Raw genomic sequence first — 24486 nt, forward strand, 5'->3', positions numbered from 1 at the left:
GTTAAAGATGGCGCTGTCAACTTTCAGAAACACTAGATACTACTAAGGTACTAAGGGCACAGCCCATCTATTTATCTCCATTTCAGGTGACACATAAACTGTGCAACCTGACTGCCTTTGGCTCAGTCCACACCTGTACTGGGTATTGTACCATTCACTGTACAGTTTACCAACACATTAACTACATGGCCAACAGGAGTAGGTCCATGTGGAACACTGTAGTAGTTTGTGAGTGTGTGTGTGTGTGTGATTCTCATGCCCCTGCAGCAGGGTTATGTAAGAAACTATGACTTAACCCATGCATACTTCATGGCAACCACTCACCTCCGAGGGACATGAGTGGACATGACGTGTGTCATCGTGAATAAGAGAAACAGCCCGGCGGAGGACGGAGGGAAACGGCAAATGCTGAATAAGGACTGTGCTGCAGGTCTGTGTGTCTGTTCTGTGCAGGGGGAATCCTGCTGGGCTCTGCAGTGAAACGCTGCCTCACTCTCCTCGCTCGCTACCCCTGCTGCACTGTTTTGATTATGTAGACCGCAACACAACTTCAAGGAGCAGCATGCCTGAGTTACTGCTTGTGTGTGTGTGTGTGTGTGTGTGTGTGTGTGTGTGTGTGTGTGTGTGTGTGTGTGTGTGTGTGTGTGTGTGTGTGTGTGTGTGTGTGTGTGTGTGTGTGTGTGTGTGTGTGTGTGTGTGTGTGTGTGTGTGTGTGTGTGTGTGTGTGTGTGTGTGTGTGCGTGTGTGCGCGCGTGTGCGTGTGTGTGTGCAAGAGAGAGACTGAGAAAAAGAGAGAGAGAGTATGCACTCTGAAACATGCACTCCTGATCCTGATTTCACTGAGATTTGAGAATGTAGCTCTTGTAAAATGGACATGTGCACTCACACAAACTTAATCTAGGGAGGATCATCCATTTGTTCCATTCTGTTTGCTCCACACACACACACACACACACACACACACACACACACACACACACACACACACACACACACACACACACACACACACACACACACACACACACACACATACACATACACACACACACACAAAACACACCACCACCTACTGTTACCTTCTATGCTTTTCCCTCTAAGCTCCACCATACAAGTGTTCTCCACCCCGCACCTCCGTCCTGTCCACTCGGTCCCCTCCGCACACACTTCCTAAACACGGCCCTCTCATTCATGGCTAGCAGGCCCGTGCAAATCTCCCCTAATGCTGTTTAATCCCGAGCACCTTCAGGCCTGACCACCCTGACTCTCATCAGACTAATCGCATCAACACACCACCAAAGCCTCAGTGGCAGCATTAGACCCTTATGAAAGGCATTGTGTGATTAGGGTGACTGAAGATCCCGCAGGATGCCTCCTCCTTCCTAAAGTAGAATGCCAGTAGCACGGCTGCCTCAGCTCCAAGGTGAAGGTCATGATTTCTTCAGTGAGATGCAGTCATATAAGGGCTGAGTGCTGGGCTGGGCTCTGCTGCGCTGTGCTGCGCTGGGCTGGGCTGTGTAATGCCAAGCTTGTGTTAGATTCCAAGCATGTCCATTGCCCAAGCATTCACATCACCGCAACAGAGTGATCAGGAGGACTGAGATTACAGTGGAGATTATGCGTGTGTGTGTGCGTGTGTGTGTGCCAGTGCTTGAACATGCAAGTGTGTTTTGTGTGTGTGTGTGTTTGAGTGGCAGGTGGTGCCCCGCTCAAGGGACAGTGAGGCCCATCTGCCAACAGTCAGGCATCTGTGCTGCTGCCACTGACACTCGGCCAACACACACGTGCATGCACGCACCCATGCACGCACACACACACACACACACGCGCACACACACACACACACACACACACACACACACACACACACACACGAAACACGTTAACATTCTAAGATCAACACACATGCTTTACCCAGCTCACGCACACAGCTCAACAAATGTACACACTTGCGCCATGAATACTGACTTGGCTGATGTTGAACCTGTTGGATTCACAGATCGGATAATGTCCACACACACACACAGACACACACACACACACACACACACACACACACACACACACACACACACACACACACACAGGTATCGCACAGCTTTCAAAACATCATCCTTAATTACACACAATCAGAAATAAAACTGTGTAATTTAGCAGTCACATATAAATGAAAATATACAGACACAGCAAACAGAAACAAAAACACACGCATGCAGGCACACACGCACATGTAAAGAGCTCATTACTAAAACAGGAGAAGCTGTTACCATGTGGAGAACAGTAGCTGTGGTGCTGCAGAGATGAACGACACCAGTCTCACACCAGCACACACACACACGCACACACATACTTTCAGACACCGATCAAGGTGAACTGCCAATAGTGCACTCACCAGTCTATTTGTCCAGCTCTGATCGTCTGATGGATTATGCCTTTATCTCCTGTGATATTTCCAAAAAGCGGGGTTTGATAATATAGTAGCACAGGGTTGTGTCCTAAAGCTTTGTGTTTGCAGAAATAGCAGTCCTGGGATATGTCCAAATAGAAAAGAAAAGATGCTAGGTTTAAATAAGGCGTCAGACGGAAGAATTACTGAATGATGAATGGTTGAATGAATGTTTTTTTTTTCTCTCCTGTAAAGATGGCAGTCCTTTGGATGTGTCCAGAAGAAAGCTTGTGTTTCCCTCGAGACGTCAGTCCAAGTCAGGCTTTAGATCAGGCTGGATGAAGGAGGGAGGGCGAGCAGGTTTGTCCAGTTCTTCCCGCGTCTGCCAGTGTGGGAGGAGGGGGGGGGGGGGATGCAGCATCGGCCCAGAGGCAGTGTCGGACTGGCAGGGGATGCTGCACAATAACAATCCTCCTGTTCTCAGAAAAAAGGATGGATAAAGAAGGGGAGTGACAGAGCGGGAGGAGGAGAGAGGGAGGGTTGCTCAAGAGAGCGGTGGCGGAGCTGAAAATCACAGGGTATTTAAACGTCACGTGACACTCCCTCTAACCTGTCAGTCACTGTCAGAGATGAAGGAAGGGAGAGGAAGAGAAAGAGAGAGAGAGAGGGAGAGGGATGGAAAGAAAGAGAAGAAGGGACAGAGTAAGAGTTGGCAAATGGATGGTGCAGCTCCATCACAGCTGCTATTCCTTTCATTAGAGATGGGGAGAGAGAGAGAGAGAGAGAGAGAGAGAGAGAGCTGTAATCTGCCATGGCCCTCCCCCAGGCGTTGGGCCAGCCAATCATTCTCATGGATCCCCCAACCCCCAACCCCTTCTTGGCTGAGGTTTAACTCCGTGTTGACCACAGTGCTGCAGCAACTCACCAGTCGCCTCCTCTTCCTGGTGGACAATGGCCAGTCTGCTCTTCACCATTATGGCACCAGTCCAGACACATTTATTTGTGCCACATGGCAAATCCATATTTAGAGAGGTTCATATTTCTAGCCTGCTGAGTGAAATTATACATAATCTTTCTTTTACTACAGAAACATATTTTGATGGGCATTTCATCTAAATATTTAAGGTGTCTAAAATGTCATACACATGTCAAATTTGTAATAAATAATATAAGGACTTTGAAAACGTTTGGAAATGTTAGAAACAGGCTACAGGAACCTATGCATGCTATATTTCCTTTACTTCTTTGTCTTCATATGGACTGAGATGATTGGTGGGGGGTGGAGGGAAGGGGGTGCATTTGGGGGATAACTAAAATTACATGAATAATTCATGACCATATTTTAGAGCCAATACTGCTGTTTGATGTCTTTCCATCTTTTTCTTTTCCATCAAGTCATAAATGGGACATACCCATAAGCACAAGAAGAATACTTCTCATCTCAAAGTATTATAATCTTATATATAATCTTATTATAAACCATCAGCAGACCCGCAAAACAAAACATTTCCTTATTCAAAAGCAGGTGTGATAAACTATTTAACTTGTATAGTTCTGTGCAAACCCAGCACAACTGTTCTATGAGATACAAGGCAAATAATTGAAAATGACCCTGCTGAGGTAACACTAGGATACTGTTTCACACTGTGCCAAAACAAACTATTTCATGACCCCTTTGGTAAGAGACATTTACAGGTGCCATCATTTAGGTCATACTGCCCCCGTCTGGGACTACAACGAAACAGTACTGGTGACATAGGTTGATTTGACCTGGGAATCTGGACAACTGACACAAAACGGGACATAAATGCATGTGAAACACTAACAAACAGATACTGACACTTAGAAAAGGCATTGAAGCATAACTGTATAAGACAAAAACAAGTGGGCCAGACAAGGGTACAATGATTAAACACTGCCCTCCAGTGGTCACAAAGTGTGAGGCAAACCCTTCATAAGGGGTGGATTCCACGTTGAAAATAAAAGACCATCATTCCATTACCAGTTGGAATATGTGAGAATATTCATTCTTTAGTAGACACACAAAGACTTCAGGGGTTGCTCCTGAACTGTTTTCATTAAATGATCTGATGAAGGAAGCAACCAACAAAGGTGGTGCTAGTAAGCTTTGAGTTCCTGTTCCAATACCTCCTTCAAGTGTCTTGTTCCATCCTCAGGAGAAACCGCCCCGTGCTTACTGAAAGAGTAACAAGATAGCCCTTGCAAACCCTGTATTATGTCGGCGGCAACCTCACAGCTTTCTACACCTTGGTATACTGGCCAATCCCTGTGAATGACAGGAGTCATATTCCAACACTGATTATACATTTGAGTGACTGTCATATGACTATGGTAAATTATGTCATTGCATCTCCTCTGTAGCCAATTCTGGAAGCACTCAAGGCATTTAATCTACATGGAAATTCACTTGCTCAGTCTTTTTTAATTTTTAATTTAATGGTAGATCTTCAGTACTGTCAGAGAAATGTGTATGCTAGCTTTGGAACTTGAATTATGCAAAGGTGAGAGGTCAGTTTAACCTTCCATCATCATCCAACTTCCTCCTTGCGTATTGTGAGTCAGAAGCAAATAGTTTATTTACAAAACCAGGAAGCTACATCAGTATTTTGGCATTTCTTAGAAGAGCACTTCTGTTTGTGCCATGCTATTCTACACCGCTGACATAAATATTGGATGAACGTTCCATTTAGGCACTTGGAACACTGAAAGGTTTTGCAATATTAATGAGAGTGTGAACATATTTTATAACGTATAGTCATCACGTTGGGTCGCCAGCATCAGATTCATTTCTCTGGAATATGGTCAGGCTGTACCAGAGAAGTTTAAAAGCAACAGCATTGGTCAGGAGGAAGTACACACACTCACATCACCCTTCTGTTCTTTGGCATCGAAACTCAAACACAAAATAACATAAGGGCTAGGTCATGGACATTACCCTGAACCTTGATACTTACTTATTAAGATTATCCTTTTGTTTCCCCCGAGCCAGCAACATATTAAGACAGCATAACAAAACCATTTCACAACCAACACACACTTAAGTGACTAACATGGTAGACGGGAAGAGTGGGAATTATCAGTTCTTGATGTTCATTCTGCCCTGAAAACAAATAGACCAGCCCACCCCAATGGGGCACAGCTTAATGACTGACTGCCACCTAAATGAGACCAGAAATATTCCATTCATAATTTATTTGTATTAAAGCAAATCACTCAAGGACCAATCTCATTAGTCACAAAACCCCACACAAATGCAGTACAATACTCCTATATGTGGATATATGTTTGTATATTTACATAAATATATGTAATTTGTACTTTACAAAAATAAAACAATTGTTTTAATTATATTAGTTGTTCTGACAAAAAAAAAATCAAGGTTACTATATGCTTTAAACATCAAGCATATTATAAGATTTCCCCACAAGCTTCCAAACCCATGCACCACGCCCCAACCCACCCCTAACACTCCCCATCACTGGTTCATTACCTCACAGTGGATTCCACAGAAAATGATAACGCTTTTGGCTTACTCCAATGGTGCCGAGGTGGAGAGGGGATCATGCAACAGTGCTCCCTTCTTTTACCCATAAGCTTACACTCTTCTACACAGTTAAATACAGACATGCTGCTTCAAAAGAACAGACTTGTAAATACTGCTGAGTGGTCCAAATTGATTGTTTACCCAAACACTTCAAATCTGCCAGAGTGCTCTCTTTGGCTTCTTTTCAATATAAGTGTGAGGGAGTCAATAAAAATTAGGAGGTGCCTTGGAGCGTTTTAAAATTCATAATACACGTACTTTACACAAATCAATGATGCTTAAGTGCTTTTTTCTATAGAGATGGTGAATAATTAGACCTGGGCAAATCTGATTTCTTACCTTCATTTGACCACAAAGTATTTAATTGATATAAATAAATCCCAGACTAAAGTGATGCTGCAACGAGCCGTTTCATACCCTGCTGTGTAGTAAGGCTGGTGTGGGCGGTGGGGGTTCAGCAAAGACACTGAAAGGAAAAACATCTGCACTGGAGCCAACAGAGGAGCTGCCCTGAGCTGTGCCTCTACAGCCCTTTACCACTGCCACCCAAACACCCTGAATTATACCACTGCGTTCAAGGGTTAATACATTAACATTAACGTCAGTCCATGTCTGTCCACAGAGGTGGCCACGCTCAGCTGAGCTGCAGCCTGTGTAGAACTTGGAGGCGGAAGGAAGGGGCCAGGCAGAAAGAGATGCTCTCCTCCACCTCCTGGACACGCCGCTGGAAGCGACAGCGGTCCCGGGCGTACTCCTCCCATGGCCCGTGCCGGTCCTCGTCGCCGCTGGTGTAGAATTCCTCCACCTCTTCACAGAACCGTACCTGCAATCACAATAAGTCTTAATCGACTAATATACATACAACATATTAATGTTATTAGAACGCCCATTCAATAGAGGAGCTGCATTTCCCAATACGTATGTAATCCAGAGAACATCTCTATGGGTAAGCTGTTAATTTGTGTGCTGTTCAGATTTAAAATGGACTTGGTCGGATGAGGGGAGATTGTTTGACCACAGGAAGCAGCCTAAAAAAAGCCAATGATGTGACTCACCCTCCACCCACCCCACACTGTACCTCTGTCTCCTCGACAGAGAGTAGACTGAGCTGTATCTGGTCATGGCCAGTAGAGCCACTATTGCTCAGGTTTACATCATACAAACAGCAAGTAGTCACCCCCAGCAGACTGTGTAGTTGTCTGTACATCCCCACACTCTTACATATAGTAACCACACCATCATTACCTGCAGATCATCTAAAGCTAATATAATAACCTTTGGATAATAATTTACAGAAGTATAACTGGTATATGCTGCACCTTTTCATGTATGATTTATCTCTGGAAATAGCAGTTACAACCGAGTGCAAAATACACCGTCAATCTGGGGATTGTAGTATGACCAGCTGAACAAGCATGTCTGATGTTTCTAAGGTCTGGAGACATGGCAGGTCACAAGTAGTAAGTATAGTGAAAGTGAAGTGAAAGTGACTCTATGGTATAGTGTGTGACAGCGCAGAGTTTCACCCTCACCTTCCTAAGCTTACGGCGGGAAAGAGAGCTTGTGGATGGTGTAGGCGTCTCGTCACCAAAGCCGCTGTCTTGGCGTTCTTCTGCCTGCTCCTTCTGGTAGCGTGGCACTGAGCAGGCCTTCCCTGAGCTTCTTGTGGGGGGTGAATGGGTCCTGAGGGTGGCCTGAAAGTTAAAGGGGCTGTAGGGGTCTGAGGAGCAGCTGAAGGAGTTCCACAGCCTCAGGCTCTCGGTCTCATCCGTCTCCTCCCCACTTCCAGAGGAGCTGTCTAGACCGGAGAGAGGAGAAGTGGACAGGGGAGAGGTGGAGAGTGGGGATGTGGACAAAGGAGGGGCAGACAGAGGAGAGGAGGACAGGAGTGAAGCAGAAGGGGACTCCAGAGAAGGCTGAGAGGCCCTTGGGGTAGTGCTGATGGAGGCGGTGAAGTTGCGTGGGTTGTAAGGGTCTCGGTTTTGGCAAAGGGAGTTCCACAGCCGTTCCGTCTCTGCATCAAATTCTTTAACCTCCGACTGTTCGTCGTCATCGTCATCATCTGCCTCGCTGCCTTCACTGCTATCCGAGTCAGACAAACAAGACGAGCCCTCACTGTTGAATCCATCGTCGTCATCACTGTCTTCATCCGAGTCTTCCCCTGACGAGCTGTCATCACTGCAGGGGCTGCCCATGATGAAGGCAATGGCCTTGTTGCTACACTGGGACACCGTAGACAACTCTAGCACCCCACTCTGCTCTTGTGCTTCCGACACCTCTACCTGCTCTGTCCCAGCGTGGTCCCACTCCTGCTGCTCAGCTTCCTCACATGCCTCCTCTGGCTGAGGGACTGGAGTGCCACTCTCCTGGTCTGGCTGCTGCTCTATAGGACTGTGTTGTGCCTCCTCGCCTGCCTCAGAGTCTGCCACTAACTGCTCATCTTCAGCATTCCTCATACTGGGAAGCCTGGAAATCGAGAGCTCCTCTTCCAAACTTGAATAGCCATTATCCTGTTCTGGGGTCAGAAGAACCACCTCACGACTGGCACAGACAACACTAGTGTCCCCAAGAAGGCCAACAGTATTTGCCTGGTCAAGTAAATGCTCTTCACTTGACAACGACACCGGCCTGAACATGTGAAGGCTGCCATTGTCTGAGGCTGTTTTGTGACAGCAGTGTCCAGCGCTTTCGCTGTGCTTTGAGCTCTTATCATCGCAATGTACAAATAGGCCAGTTGGCTTGGCAACAGTAGCCATTGTGGTTTGCTCAGCTAGATGACAAAGCCTGCCGCTGTGAGGGCTAGAATCACTGGTGTTCGCCACCACGGCGGTTTCTTTGCTCCAGGACAACACTGACACACAGCTGTTGGCGCCGTCAATGCCAGCTCCACAGCCCAGCAAACTACTCTGAGAGCGCTTTACTTCCTGAGTTGAGACAACGTTCAGCATAAAAAACTGACTAAGAAAGTTCCTTGCTGATGACAGGTATCTACTTGGGACTTGGGGGGTTCCATTATCAGCAATATTTTGAATGCCCAGCTCAGAGAGGCTATCTGCTGTCAACCAAGTCATTCCTCTAACCCCGACTGATGGATGCAACCCGTTGTCTGCATGTTCGCAATGGAGGAGCTGAGGTTGCCGATGTGATAGTGTGTCTTCCAGTTGCGTTAGTTTATGTCCAAAACCCAGTTTCTGCTCGAAGCTTTCTGTGTCCCACAGTTGACTGTGTGGCTGGGCTGCAGACAGCGAGTTGACCGGCAAATATCTCTGCATAAGTGACCAGGCAGGCCGCGACACAAAAGACAGCACGTCCATCCACGACCTCTCTGTACTTTCATGTCGGACTGCCGTGACCCCGCCGTCGGCTAGGGAGGAGGTAGTTTTCCCCCGTGGGTAATGTCGCTCCGAATTCATATTTAACATAGCAAATACGTAAATGCGTGGCTTAAGTTAATCAATCAGGCACTAGAACGTGCCATATGGACTCTTGGCTAAGACAGGTCGTGCAAAAAGATACTGTAGTTACCAAATTAACTATAGCCAGGCTAGAATACTATTGTTCGTTAATACATAAATGACGGTACTTTAACACAGTCTTAAATGGAAATTTCCCGACTACAACCAACCTATCGTTAGCTACCTAGGACACTGTATCTAACAACTGAGCTAGCTCTTGCTGGCACGTTAGCTATCTTGCTCTTATAAGCTAACGTGAACTAGCTGACGTTAGTCGATTTTCGTAGATACTTGAGTCAATTGGGTGCAAATGAGCAATAAATGATACGATTAAACACTGTCCAAACGTGACTTGTGATCCATCCTCTATTTCTCAGAAAATGAAAGATCCATCTTCTTCTTAGTGTTCTCCTACACCACACCGGTTAACGTTAGCTCTCCATGTAAAACCACAGTGCATATCGGCGTCCATATTGTCCGCGGCCGCGGGATTCAGACTGATATAATTTTGATGAAGATGTACAGACTTCTTTCTGGCTGTGAACTTTCCAGTAGTAGATGCCAAAGGAAATGATGGAGAGGTCGTCGATTTACAGCAAGATTCCACGTGAAACACTGAAAAATTAGCCATTTTTTAAAAAACGATTCCCCGCGTTAGCCGGAAAACCTTTCGACGGCTGTGACGTTGGTTTCGCTGTCACTATAAGGAATTAACGTTAACTAACTAGACTAGCAGAAATCAAATTCTTAAATCAACTGCGACGTATAATAAACGTCTCAGATTTGTGTAAGTAGCTTGTTAACATTCACTGCTTCCTTTCTTCTGAGGTTGTCCGTAGAGCTATACCGTTCAGCCGCCGACTCGGGGGAGAGATTTCATCAGAAATATTTAGGGACCATCTCTAAACTCCTTTCCTCAATACTTAGGGACCGTCGACTGGCATGTGCAGGGCACGTGGCAAATACGTGTGTGTGTGTGTGTGTAGGATATGTTATGTAATATACCCAATGCAAACCTTTTTAAAGAAATGAACTGACACTGCAAAGAAATGTATTGCATGTTCCAGTTGCTTTAACAACCTTTAACCCTGTATAGCTTTTCAAGTCAGTAGGCTACTACATTTTGGACAAATAAGTTGTCCCACGGCTTTGACGGGGTTGCATAGATCATATTTCACTTGCCAAACAAGCTACATATTTACCACTTGTACCCCTCCTGAAATTACAGCCTGGGTGTCAGCAGTCTTACACGGACCCCCCCCACCCCCCCCCCCCCCACGTACATGGGTGACACTGTGTATCAGAGATCCCACAATCTTTTTTTATAGGAATGAACAGAAATTAAATGTAGACACCTGCCAATGTTTTTTTGTAGCAAGTCTTTGAGGATATGATTGTTGGACTGTTGTAGGCTTCAAAATTAGAGCTGCAGTGCAAGGTGTTGTTATTGCAAAAACATAACTAAACATTCAAAGCAACAGTAAGGCGTTTTTTTTTTTGTCTGAACCCAGCATAATGTGCTTTTAAAGTAACACTTTGGAGTTTCTGGAGCTACCAGGTAGGGGGCTACTTTCTGCTGGACTATTAAATAACGTATTTGCTGTCTTGCTTTGTCTTGTGTTGCACTTGCTTGATGTTTGACTGTGTTAGGAAAGTTGTTGGCAAGCTAGCCAACATTAGCCTGACGATGTCATACTCATAATTCTAGTCAGAATATGAGTCTGATGCTGAGCCATTGGGCTGTGATTATGGGGCGAGTTTCAACGGACCAGGAAAAATAATGCCTCTTCGCCCAATTGGATACCTACAACTTATCAGAGCAACATAGTATGACCATCTGATACATTAAAACTTTTACCGGATCCCATAAGAAGGACGGCAAAAACATATTTTGGATGGACAAATGCCTTGATCGCGTTTCTCTGTTCCTCTTTCAAAATGAATGCGCTGTCAATATCTGTGAGATATGCCTGCTCACGTACATATTAGCAGCAAGGCTATAGCTAGCTACTATTTGTTTCAATGGGTTTTTTGTCTAAGCGTTAGCAATAACCTATCAATAATGGTCTAGAGCGCTTCAGTTAAGACCTACAATCATCGGCAACATTCTTGTTGCACATACACAACTAACAGAGTCAATGTAGACATAAAAAAGTCGTGTAGATAGCTTAAATCATATCAAATATGTCCCACTAAGCTCCCGAGAGGCGCCATCTTTGTTCGATGTATAAACTATAATATCTATCTAATCAACTCAAGCGTTGGTTGGTCATCTGTCCATCAACGTATAAAGCCCGCCCTTACAATTTGATTTGTCAGATCACTTTTCCGAGGCCTTGAATCTCTCCCAACTAGCTCAAGTCCAGACTGAATCTCCCAGACCAAAAATGTTGTGGGCGGAGTTCAGGCTGGTATCCAGGCTAAGCCAACATAGCTATCACAATAACATAACAAAGAAGCTGATGCGAGAGCACTTATTACTAGCATTAATGTTCAAGCGTGTTATAACAAGCTTGCTAACATCGATAACGAGATGTCTTGCTAGTGGCTAGACTTAGCGAAACCTGTTGAAATTCGCTTACTTTGTTTATGACGAACTAGTGGGTCAACAACTTTCCTGGGTCAAACATCAAGCAAGTACAACACAAGACAAAGCAAGACATACATACGTTACTGAATAGTCCAGCAGAAAGTAGCCCCCTACCTGGCGGCACCATAAACTCCATAGTGTTACTTTAACTTTCTCATTATACAAAATTGTCACCACAACACAAGTTTTTCATTCAAGTGTATTTTTTAATTATTTAGTGCAAATAATATTACAAAAACACAGTAAAATTAAAAATGGAAAAGTCCTGGTTTAAAATCTAAAAGTAGGGATTAACTAGGAAGAACTTTCATTTATCACATGGAAATGGTTATTCGTCACTAATTATAACACTCTAAAATCAACCCATGTCAAGTACATTCTTGTGCCCCTTCTCCGCTCAATTAAGTGCCCAGGCAACTCAACTTGTCGTGACTGCAGCCCTCTTCCCTTTTAACCAAGAGTCTTCTTCATTCACCCTCCACAATTCAACAAACATTCAGGTCTACAAAGAACTTGCTGCTGCACACAGCAAGGGAAAAGAAACCACAGAACACACCCTGTCCTCAAGCAGACAGGTCATGAAACCTGTCACTTGATCACCCAGTAACAAACTTCCTGAAAGAAAGAACATTTTTCACTGTATGCAAAACAATCGTGGAAGCCATAGCTGCTCATGAAGCTGTAAGCCACTTATGTATTAGTTTGATGGAGCTGGTTTGTTTGGTTTGGCAGTAGGGAACTAGAGTAAGCTAATGGATGCAACTATTTAAGGCTAAGGAAGAGGATTCTCACACCAACATACACCCTTTACCCTATGCTAACAAATATGGAATAGGTAACTAAAGCCAAATGATGTCTATAAATTGCCAGTGTTAACCTTTGGGTTTTATGTTGATGTTAAATGATACAAATGATGTGAACTGAAAACAAAACTAACAAATGCAATCATTTTTCTTTCCCTCAGTTTCCCTTAGTGAATAAATGCATCATGGGATAGGGCTTCGCTGACATAGTGTGCCTTGCTGAGTTCAGAAGTCAGAGAAACAGCCTTTTAGCCAACGATACAGTCACACAACAAGCTCACAGATAGACACACAAACATAAACACACACAGCAAGATAATGTCTACAATATCAGCACTAAACCCGAATTTTGAAGAATATGTTAACTGTAAGCAAGGTTAAAAGCAACATTAACAATCAAAATAAATAAAGACAAATGCTTGTTTTGATAATCAAAACAACACATTTAAGGAAAAAGTTGAAACTGCTGAACAAGTACAAGCCAGTGGCATAGTATCTATCTGATGGCAGGTTTTACTGCATGCAATTATAATTTAGAATCCACTGTTGTAATAACGATTTAGAAGCTCCTTATTTAATAGCAGGATCAAAATGTTCCTGACTTTGATTTCCTTTTCAACCTTGTTATGTGGCCATTTGATAACAAAGATGATCCTCTATAATCAAAATAGCAACAACATGGTTCACTACTGATTATGTTTAGACCATGAAGTCTTAAAATAATCAAGACCAAATTGGGCTTTTTTCCAGTATACTGAAAAAGTAATTACCGTTGACAATTGGTAACAACCAACAGTCAATTTAATGGCAATCAATGGTAAAAAAAAAAAATGGATGCCCACAGTTAGGTACAGTTTACAAACAAGACGAGTTGACTAAAGCCACAAAATGTGCCAAATTTTACAGTACAAAAGCAATCACTCCCTCTCCCAGATCTAGGTGATCTGCAGAACAGAAAAAATGATGATAATATTATTATAATATATATACCATAGGCTACAACAAAACCCAGCTCAACACAACTGAGCAAAAGAAAATCATAAACGATTTATTAAAAAATTACATAACTTAAAATTTACCTTTTAATTTCTCAACACCGTAGAGCAGGACTGCACAAATTCATAAGCACTAAGCAACAAGCAGACTTTACAGCGGGCTCTTGTTTTTAGCCACCTTTGAGCATCGCAAGCAACTGTTCCTCCTCAAAGTTCTTAGGCGTCACTGCAGGTGCGAAGGCAGAAAAGATTTCCTTCCGGCTCTGCCTTCAGTGGTCAGATCCCCCTCTGGAGTCTCTCCCAGTCTTAAAATTCATGTCTCTGTGTCACCCTCTGCAGTGTGTCACACCATTTACAGTATCTGATGATGACTGGCTGTCAGAGCATCAAGTGTCTCTCCCACGTGCACAAAGAGTCCGAAGACAACACAACGCGATGCCCCCCCCTAGGAGGGAAAATGATCCACCACTGAGCCATGGGCTTCTTCTTCAGCTCACCAATAACACAGGAGCAAACTTCACACACTTGTTACTCAGTGTGCACACACACACACACACACACACACACACACACACACACACACACACACACACACACACACACACACACACACACACACCTTCTTTGATCTTCCCTTCATCCAACTCCCATTTTACCAGTCACACGCACACACGTACAAGTTCTGACCCCTGTGCCAACTGCTGCCTCATTTCTGGGGCTCAGCGGCTGGTCTCCGAGCCCCCAGTGCCCAGCTGGTGCCAGTTGACCCAGTGCTGTCCGGGCTCCAGGCTCTTGAGTGGGATGAAGGCCTCCCCCAGGAGCGTACTCTCCCAGAAGGCCCCCTCACTCAGCACACGCAGGTGGATCACCCTCTGGTGCAGGTCACCCCGTGGGATCCCACTATACACCAACTGTGGGGAGGGAGAAACAATTATCTAACAGGGATTTGTGTAACTGACTCAGATCCAGTGTGGTAAGTGAAGTCTGTGGAGGTCAGATACTGAGAAGTAGATCACGGATCACAGAACTGTACACATGACAGCCATGCTTATGCTTAAGCCAATGCTTAAATGGTAATACAACTGTCTAGACAGCCAGTTATTATTGCAAAGTAAAACCCTTCATGGTGAAATAGGTCAGATTCAAATCCTTGTGAGAATTTATTTTGTGTCAATGACTGTCAGGATATGTGATATCCGTTCCTTGTAAGTCTGCTTTTGGAGTTATGATGGAATAGGACATGATATCATGAAAAGTAATAATCATGCAATAATATCACCAGCATGGTTTTCCTTACCATCTCATTATATGTAGGGTTGCATGTGCGGTGGGCAACCTTGGTCTTCCTCTTGCTGGTTTTCTGGGGATCGGGGAGGAGGTAGAGTTTGACATAGGGGTCGGGGTCTGTGCCCTCCTGCAGTGGTTGCTGTGAAGTGAAGGCAGAGGGCAGCCAAGCTTATTGAAGTATTTTGTAATCTCCATACATGCTTCATGTGGTTAACGATCAAGGTCAAGTAATATTGGTCTGTCACCGACTTGCACCAAAACAATCATCATCTTCATCCCAGCCTCTTTTAGTGACACTTACCAGGGCACGGATGTGCATCACCATTATGAAGAGTTTGTCACTCTTGAAGGTAATGGAGAGCTTCACTTCCCCTGAAACTTTCCCGGGGACAGGATTCCATGAGAAGTCTGGAAAAAGAAGAAGAAAGTTGTGAACCTATGGGGATTTGTTTTCCTGTGAGGTGTGTGACCATATATTTAAAAGCGGGGATAAAAGTGTGTATGTAAAAGTTTTACCAAGATAGATGAACCTAACTAAAGGGTATCTGAGGGAACACGGATGGACCATGTCTTCACAGTCCCACAGGACACAATTATCCACATCAGCAACTAAGTAGCCCTGCTTGGGCATCAATCATTAACCAGCCCTCACTTTAAATAGGACTACTTTAAACATGGAACTATGATAGAAGTCATATATGACTAACAGCATCTTAAGTGCTTAATCATAGACTGCTTATGGGCATGTGACCACTTTATGTGGAAGAAAGGGCAGGGGGAGATAAGAAGCTAAAATGAGGCAGATCCGGGTGGACTCTGCTCCCTCACCACCAGCTATTCTGACTGACAGCGTGCCAGGTGGAAACGGCTGCCCCTTGTACCCACAGCTCCACATAAAGAGGTCATAAAGACATGTACACACACACTCACACACACACACACACAGTCTTTATATACCTCCTGGTTTTGTATGGAGTGTGTTCACCACTGTTCCTGGCCGCTCATCTCGTTGTAGGGGATGAAAGAAAGTGTAGACTAGATCACACTGCAGAGATAAGGAGAGACAAAGACATGCATGACCTCACAGAGACAGGCTATTTGCATTTGTAGGACACGTGTGAGTAAGGACACATGTGAGGTATTCATTACAGAAGTAAATCTCTTTCCCATGTCACATTTCACATTGCAATCAATGCTACAGTATACATCAAAGTTTATACATATAAAACATTTATAGTTTTAAGGTCTTAACAGATAGTCTACAGTTTTACAAACTGATAATAAACTGAGTAGGAGGTTTTCTAGATTTCCCTTCATGTAGTTTGTATCTTTGACACTAGGGGATGATGCAGGATCCGAGAAGCCAGGAGTTGCAATTGGATTCTTTTTTTTTTTTTAATTCAACCGGCAGAAAGCTTTTAAAAGCTTTTTCAGAATTACAAGTTTCGACAATTTATGTACTAATGCATGAGGAGATTCTTCCTGGTCTTACTATTCACTTAAAATAAAAAACTTACAGCACCTATGTTAGCATACCAACATAGCAATTGTAGGTTATGGTTAACCTGTATTAAATAATGATTATTATTGGTTTAGTGCAGTTGCAGTGAATGTTTGCACAGCCTGACCATTTCCAGCAGTAAGTACAGCTTGAACCAGCCTTGATAGGTCCCAGAACCCTGTCTATGATCAACACATGTCCTCTTCCCAGAAACACTGGCTAAATTCCAACAGCCAACTTAGTCAAACTGAAACTACAAGAAGATAGCAGACATCCACCCACACACAGACAGACCCTCCCTTTGCTATCAGTTATAGCTAACGTGCGAAGCAGCCCCAGTGCCAAAGCTCCGCCATAACACGTGTCAGATCACATTTATCTGTTTTACTGCAGTCACGTGAAGAGCTATAAATATAGTCTGTGGTTGTGGAATCCCTAGTGTTTGCTGTACTGTAAAATAAAAACTACAGTGTATCTATTAAGTTCTGTCAGTGTTGTGGTCCTGCGCGTGGCTCGAGCAAGAGCTTGGATAAGGAACTGAATGTTCAGATTTTTTGGGGGGTCCATCTGCACTCACACCGCAGCCACAGTTTAATTTCCAATGTGAATACAAAAAAAAAAAAAGTTGGATAACAAAAACTAAGACATGTGAATGGATTCCCCTTCCCCTATACTTGAAGGCAACCTTTCTGAGGTTTTAGGCCTCCGTTTCTGTACAGCATCTTGGGGATGACACCAGGGGCGATTCTAGACCTAGAGCTTTACTGGGGCACAGGCCCCCAACTCCCAATACATTTTTTTAGATGTGTGCGCAATATGAAATAAATGGCTAGCCTACTGCTACAAGCTTCAACATCACTATTGTCACTGTCATACTGTAGGCTATATTAAACCACTGGTAAAGATACAAGGATATTTATGAGTACAATATAATTATATTTATATGCACATTTGCACACCTCAAAGATTTACAAACAGCATCCTCTTACTGCAACCATTTAAGATTAGAAAAACAAGTGGTTCAGGAAAGCAAAGTAACTAACAAACAAAAGCAATGGCAGTATTATGCAGGATGCTCCCTTCTCAGGAGAAGCTGGTGTGCATCATTAGGCTAACAAACTCTAACAAGATGGTAACATCCAAAATGCATAGGCTACTTTTACAGGACTCTGTCTACACATATAAATTATAAATACATAATTGTCCGCATGTGTGCATGCAGCCTAGGCATGGTGTGAGTGTGTGTGTGTGTGTGAGGGAGAGAGCGCAAGCTGGTAAAACTGTTGCTAAATTTAGGCGCTAGTCATTGAAAAACGGGTGCTAATTATGTGGGGAACATTCTCTAACAGCGATCAACTTGTCATTGTTTCTGTCCAACAAGTTGTGAATTTGTTGTAACATTAAAACAGGGGACGACTTACTTTCGCTGTGCTCAAAGTGACGTGAGGAGCTCCAGCAGTTTCCAGTGTGAGAACGAAACACTCGGAAGAATCACATGAACGATTTCATTGGTTGTTGCGTTAAATCTGGTATTTCCTGATTGGCTATTATGTCCCCTTTCTTTTTGCCTTTGTATTTTTATTGGCTGGTAAGGGTCAGGCTCGAGTCAGTCAGGACAGAAAGCAGGCAGGGAGATGCGCTCATGAATGCCGTTGGACAGCGAGAACAGAGCAATAATTTTACTGGGGCACTGGAGACTTTTACTAAGGCACGTGCCCCAGTAAATAAGGTCTAGCGCCGCCCCTGGATGACACTCATTCAAGGCACACAAAGGTATCTGACAGGAAAATAGGTTTGTATCCCGACTCAGCTCTTTAACACACCAACATGGCACTGCATTTTTGTGGCCCATATTAACCTTAAACCTCAGATTATGATGAGTGGCGGTGGACTGTAGATGCATTGGCCTACCTGTGCAACCTCTTGCGAAGCGTGGATCAGGTGCCACACATAGCCATTCAGCTCGTCCTTCCTCCGGTCGGCCATGGCCTCGCCACGAGATCGACCAATCACAAAACGGCTGGGGAAGCTGGAATTGGAGCCACAGAAATGGAGCAGTATGTTCAAGAGAAATATAATTACAATAACATTGCAATACTGTCAATTAAAGCTGCTGTAAGGAATTTCCAGAATAGCAAAATATAGTTGGATTTGCAGAAAAGATAATAATCTTGTCTTCCGAATCTGTCATGATTGGTCACAATCTGTGATGTTACAAAAGTAATATCAGGCTGGAGTGGATAAGACAACCTCACAACATCACTGTGCTACATCATTACATTTCCTGTTCTCCTCTCTGTGAAAGAGTTTTCCATAATACTGACTCCATGTCATTGCTGACCTCTGCCCTTCTGGCCTGAGTTATGTGTTTAATGTGGTCAACAACCATCCTATCTGCAAAGCAAAATGAGGATTAACCTCAATAGCTCTAATGATTTTCTATAGTCCACTGATCCACACTGCCATCTATGGTCTGGGGTAGAAATGACAAACATTAACAAAGAATAGGTTTCCTCATTGCCCACACGTCAATCACCTGGGCAGTTTGGAGGAGGGGAAAATGAGGCGAAGTTTGGTGTGAAGCTCGTGGAACTCCTCAAAGCTCCTTTGCACTAGCGTCGCCCCCTGTTGGCCTTCCCGCTCCACCTTCACCACATACGTCTGTGAGGAAGAGACCACACAAACAACATGGTCATACTCAAATGCCAAAGGGGCATATGTTTAATTGTACCTTGTGACAGCCCTTAACAAGACCCCATCAAAGTACAGAGATAAGCAGGTTCTTCCCAGCAGCCAAAGAGAATGGAACTTACATAGCCTTTATTGGGGCTGTAGGTTTTCATGTGCTGACAGACAAACAAGTTTCGGATGACGCCGTCCATCTTGATGGTGTAGACACGCGGGGCGAACGACAGGACAGGACGCTCCTCTGAAGAGGCGAACTTCATCTGGGCCAGGTTGTGGATGAAGAAGTTCAGCTTGGTGGCAACGCTGCCCAGACTTGACTCAATCAACCTGTGTAGAGACAGACTCTTTAGTATTCCCAGAGGTCTAATTTACATGACTTTGTAGATGTTTATTAAAGGAAATATATAGCACATAAAAGTTGTTCATATTTTAAGAGAAAAATATTTGAAAATGCGTAGAAGGACTTCTTTTTTCAACCTCTGAATGAACAGCCAAACCTTCAGTCATCTCTGCATGCCTACATTTTTAGTAACAAGTTGTAACTTGTTTGTCCATTTTATAATCAATGAATCTGTGTCTGTTTATCTTTACCTAAACACCTAGTAAGCAAGCTTATTCTGATGTAGGAACCCCATATTCAGGGGGGGTTGTAGAGCCTAACCTGGTGAAGTACATGGTGGCATCTGCCTCAGACTCATGTGGCCGGAGGGCATCGCAGACATACTTCAGGTCCTCCAGATCAGACAGCTCCGGAATCCCACAGGACAGCATCTACAGTAGTGAGGAGAACACCTCCAACATATTAGCCTGCTGAAGGCTGCTCATCTCATATCTTAATGCAGTGAATGTGTGGGTACAGTGTGGGAGTGTTTACCAGGCCCAGCAGGTTGAGGAACAAGTGTGAGTGTTTTCTTATGAGGTTGTAAGCCTCACAGCAGAGGTCCACAAAGTCGTGGAATCTTCTGGAAGGCTTATCTCCACCGTTGATAACGTAGGCCATGTCTGATGTAAAGACGAATGGCACACGGTCTCTGCAGCAAAGGAAACCCACAGACACATTAATTTAATTATACTGCTCCTTCAAACTGTTGTTGTATCTCCCAGCTCACTTACACTGTTGACAGTGACTGTGAGGCAATAGCAGTCAGATAAACTGTTGTTGTTAGAGTATAAATATGCTCTGCAAATGTTTTGGTACTTTATCCTGAGTCCTGCCATTTCAGCCTTTTCTACAAACTTAATAAAAAGACAACATGGTGGGATGAGTCCCTCACCGTTTGATGCTGCCAAACATTTGGGAGTGGCCCAAGAACTTCCCGAAGTCGATGTGGAACATGTGGCCGCTGGTCTTTAGCATGATGTTGTCATTGTGGCGGTCGCAAATGCCCAGGATGTAGGTGGCTACGCAGCAGCCTGCGCACGAGTAAATGAAGTTCTCTACCGCCTGTAAACACATAAACATGATCAGTCCAGCAGGCCATTAATCAATGTAGCCCAGATGGATTATACTGTGAGGATGAGGGAGGAGGATGTGGAGGAGGGGTAGAATACAGCTTAGACAGCTGGTACACAAAATTAGAAAAGTGTGCATGTTTTGTGTGTGTGTGTGAGTGTGTAGGTATGTGCATGTATATGCATATGTGCATGTGTGTGTATTTTACCCTTTGACCACATACCTTTTCATACTCGTCCTCTGTGGGGTTGTGCTTCTGTAGCCATTCAGCCAGCGGGCGGTCCTTGAAGGAGCCGGTGACGCCATGCTCACCCTGGATTTTCCGGAGGGTCTCTGCGTTGGGTATCATCTCCACCATCCCTGAGAGAGAAGCAGAAAGCAGAGTCACCATCCATAACGGGAAACTTAATACCCCCTACAAACACACACACTTCTTAAAAGGCACCATATGGTCACTATCTAAACTAAAAACCACACACACACACACACACACACACACACACACACACACACACACACACACACACACACACACACACACACACACACACACACACACACACACACACACACACACACACACACACACACACACACACACACACACACACTTAAAAGGCACCATATGTTTACTATCTAAACAAAAAACTACAGATGCTAGAAACATGTGGGCCTGATACTCTCTATAAAGGCTCCAGTTAAGACACAAAAAAAACATGCATGAACACATTTCTGGGATACTTATTTTAATTATCTATCTCTAACTTTCTATTTCTATCTTTCTCTCTCTCTCTTTTATTCTCTCTCGCCTTCCCTGAACCCATTTCTACCTCTTCCACGGCCCGTGGAGAAACAGTGAAATATGACCATCCTCATGTCCAGACCCTCTTGGATCCAGATCTTGTTCATGATACGGATCATCTGCAGGGTCAGCATGTCCTGTCTCAGGTCGTCACCCGACTGAAATACAAAGAGTTGTGTGTTAATGAAACCAAAATCATCGCGTGCTGGAGTCAACCAAAAAACGTCCAAAGAGAAGTGCTGGTGGCTACAGGCTTGACGTGATGATAACCACATGCTTTTGTAGCACACACGCTTCGCTGGCAGTGCAGTCCCTGTGGCAATTCTGATACACTTGGCTCAACCTAAAGCAGGATGTTATGCAATATCCCTTGGAAAATGTTGTATGTGTTCAGCTGCCACACAAACACACACATACACAGTAACAAAAGCAATGGCAGGCACCTTGAAGATGACGTTGATATGGTCTCCAAGTGGGTCCATGCTTTGGAAGGAGAGCTTGAGGGGGACGGCATTTGAGTTGAAGAAGGAGCATGACTGAAAGAGCACACACACACACACAGATGTTTACTGCTTTGCAGACACTTTGAATTAAACTCAAATACTGGATATGAGAAATTGAGGTTAAATGCCAAGAACTCTTCCTGAACAAAACATGCAAACACACACACACACACACACACACACACACACACACACACACACACACACACACACACACACACACACACACACCTGGATATTGATGCCCTTCACCAGGAGGCCAGGGTTTAAAGGAAGGCGACAACTGCTGCTGACAGAGAAGAACTGCTTTACCTCATCCAGCGCTTCTCTGAGGATTGCCTGTACACACACACAGAAAAACAACAAAGCCAATGTTAAATTCCTGCGCACCCAAGAGAATGATTGTGCCCGAAGGGGCGCAATTGCAGTTCACTGGTATTAAGCTAAAAATTCCATTCCTACCCTATTGGTATTCCAATAAAATGTACTGGGGCTGGTGTGAAACAAATCATACTGAAATCAATGTTTGTCTATTTAGTATCCCAAGGCAATGGCCAATTAATGGCAGAAAACCAATTAATGGCAGAAAACTCATCTAGATATGTTATATTGTAGTTCATATCCCATACCACCTTCTGACGCAAGGTGTGTATTTGATTCTGTGTGTGTTTTGCACTGTGTTCAAGCGGATGTATGTGTATCGGTCCTAAATATGAGTGTGTTGTGTGTGTTCTTCTAAAGGGCATCCACTAGCCTGCCGTGAGGAGGGCGATGAGTCTCGCACGCGCTGGGCGACCAGCGCCAGGATGGACACCAGCCAGCTCTGCCGGTCAAACTCCTCGCGGAGTCCATGGCCCACGCAGCACAGCACGGCTGCCAGCAGCTGCTGATAGCGCACGCTGAACTGCGAGTCCTGCAGCGCGTCCTTCAGAAGCCTAAACACACACACACACACACAGTTACTGATCTGATAGTGCTGGATATTTTCAAAAACAATGATGCAGTTAATGTTTTTACTATTATGTTATGTTGTTACTATTGGTAATTATCCTTTATGATTTCATGCAGTATTTTCTTAATGTCTTTATCAAAAGGTAAAGACTGACTCTAGTGGTAAGTAAACATGTACAGGAGATTGGAAACTGTAGAGTTGCAAAAAGTAGTGGTAATTTGAGGCTGGAAATTACACATTAAAGTTCTTATCAGAATGTTCCACTAGCTCCAGGAACTAAAGAGCAATCTGCATCTGTGCAGATATGTAGGAGTGTCTGTAGAAGTCTATGTGTATGACTGAGTGACAAACAGAGAGAAAAGGGTTTACGTAAGTGTTTTACCAGAAAAGGTAGTGAGCGATGTACATGTCTGCTATAGCTCTCCTCAGTAGGAAGCGCACCAGAGGGCTGTCCAGGTAACACTCGTACTTCAGAGCCTGGACACCAGAGAGAAAGAGATGAGAGAAAAAGTTGATTAAATAAAGAGAAAACAGATGTGGGGATGGAAAGAACAAGAGAGAGACAGAGAGACAAAGAGATACTGTACCTGAACTAACTGTGGCAAGAAGTCAAGTAGTTCTGCATCAGAGATTGTGTCCATCCACTGGACAGCAGTTCGCCTACATTCCTGATCAGGGAACCTTATATACACACACACACACACACACACACACACACACACACACACACACAATTATTGTAATGTAATGGTGAATTTGAGATATAAAAAACACACTTCCAAAAGTTTTTTATACTTCCACGTCTTTCATCTCTCTGCATGACTGTATTTGTATGTGTTACATCTTTGGTTTTGTGCATGTGTGCATATTTTTGTGTGTGTGCGTGTGTGTGTGTGTGTGTGTGTGTGTGTGTGTGTGTGTGTGTGTGTGTGTGTGTGTGTGTGTGTGTGTGTGGGGGGGGGGGTGCTCTCACGTGGCGTGCAGCAGGCCCAGTGCATCCAGGTGGTTCATGCAGGCCCAGTGGCGCAGCAAAGCGTAGATGTCGGGCAGACAGGCCCACTCCCAGCGGGGGGCACTCGCCAGCACCAGCGGTAGCCTGCTGCTCTCTGCATGGCAGAAGTAGCGTTTCTCCCACAGCAGACGCTTATCCTCCGGAGACAGCCTGACACACACACACACACACACACACACACACAGAACATACAAATGATCAGCCATCATTTCACAGTGCACAGCACATTAATTACTTTTCTCCCATACATCTCATCATGTGCAAAATGTACACAAACACACTCATACACACACCTAAAACACACATACAACACACACAACTGAACATTATCCCCTTCACTGTGCACTGCACATAAATCACTTCCCAAATCACTTAAGCTCCCAAACCCTCTTCTGTTGAAACGCGCGCACACACACACACACACACACACACACACACACACACACACACACACACACACACACACACACACACACACACACACACACACACAC

The 24486-nt window shown here is 44.3% G+C and overlaps 2 protein-coding genes across 2 annotated transcripts in view; both read right to left on the reverse strand.

Moving 5' to 3' along the window:
* Positions 1–5590: 5590 nt before the first annotated feature.
* ppp1r15b (protein phosphatase 1, regulatory subunit 15B) lies at positions 5591–10274 on the reverse strand. The gene is made up of 2 exons (XM_080846513.1): positions 7484–10274; positions 5591–6774 (listed from the first exon to the last, which is right to left on the reverse strand). Exons 1-2 carry the CDS (start codon positions 9371–9373, stop codon positions 6586–6588), a joined length of 2079 nt encoding a protein of 692 aa, XP_080702639.1. The 5' UTR covers positions 9374–10274; the 3' UTR covers positions 5591–6585.
* A 2027-nt stretch (positions 10275–12301) lies between these two features.
* Positions 12302–24486, reverse strand: part of pik3c2b (phosphatidylinositol-4-phosphate 3-kinase, catalytic subunit type 2 beta) — a 36284-nt gene continuing 24099 nt past the window's right edge. Inside the window, exons 16-33 of the mRNA XM_080845743.1 lie at positions 23954–24142; positions 23568–23661; positions 23363–23457; positions 22783–22963; positions 22260–22367; positions 21969–22061; positions 21554–21683; positions 20947–21083; positions 20545–20714; positions 20145–20301; positions 19932–20041; positions 19396–19597; positions 19119–19243; positions 18494–18611; positions 16039–16126; positions 15383–15489; positions 15092–15220; positions 12302–14705 (exon numbers count right to left, since the gene is read on the reverse strand). Coding sequence (XP_080701869.1) covers positions 14514–14705; positions 15092–15220; positions 15383–15489; positions 16039–16126; positions 18494–18611; positions 19119–19243; positions 19396–19597; positions 19932–20041; positions 20145–20301; positions 20545–20714; positions 20947–21083; positions 21554–21683; positions 21969–22061; positions 22260–22367; positions 22783–22963; positions 23363–23457; positions 23568–23661; positions 23954–24142 — 2425 coding nt within the window. The 3' untranslated portion in view covers positions 12302–14513. The remainder of the gene's footprint in view (positions 14706–15091; positions 15221–15382; positions 15490–16038; positions 16127–18493; positions 18612–19118; positions 19244–19395; positions 19598–19931; positions 20042–20144; positions 20302–20544; positions 20715–20946; positions 21084–21553; positions 21684–21968; positions 22062–22259; positions 22368–22782; positions 22964–23362; positions 23458–23567; positions 23662–23953; positions 24143–24486) is intronic.

This window comes from Sprattus sprattus (assembly GCF_963457725.1).
Source record: "Sprattus sprattus genome assembly, chromosome: 10".
Lineage (NCBI taxonomy): Eukaryota > Metazoa > Chordata > Actinopteri > Clupeiformes > Clupeidae > Sprattus > Sprattus sprattus.

Bases quoted from the DNA above. Each gene is read 5' to 3' on its own strand.
- ppp1r15b (XM_080846513.1), bottom strand. From the start codon at position 9,373: ATGTTAAATATGAATTCGGAGCGACATTACCCACGGGGGAAAACTACC. The intron at 6,775-7,483 runs GTGAGGGTGAAA...TTGTGATTGCAG, and splicing joins CCCGCCGTAAGCTTAGGAAG to GTACGGTTCTGTGAAGAGGT.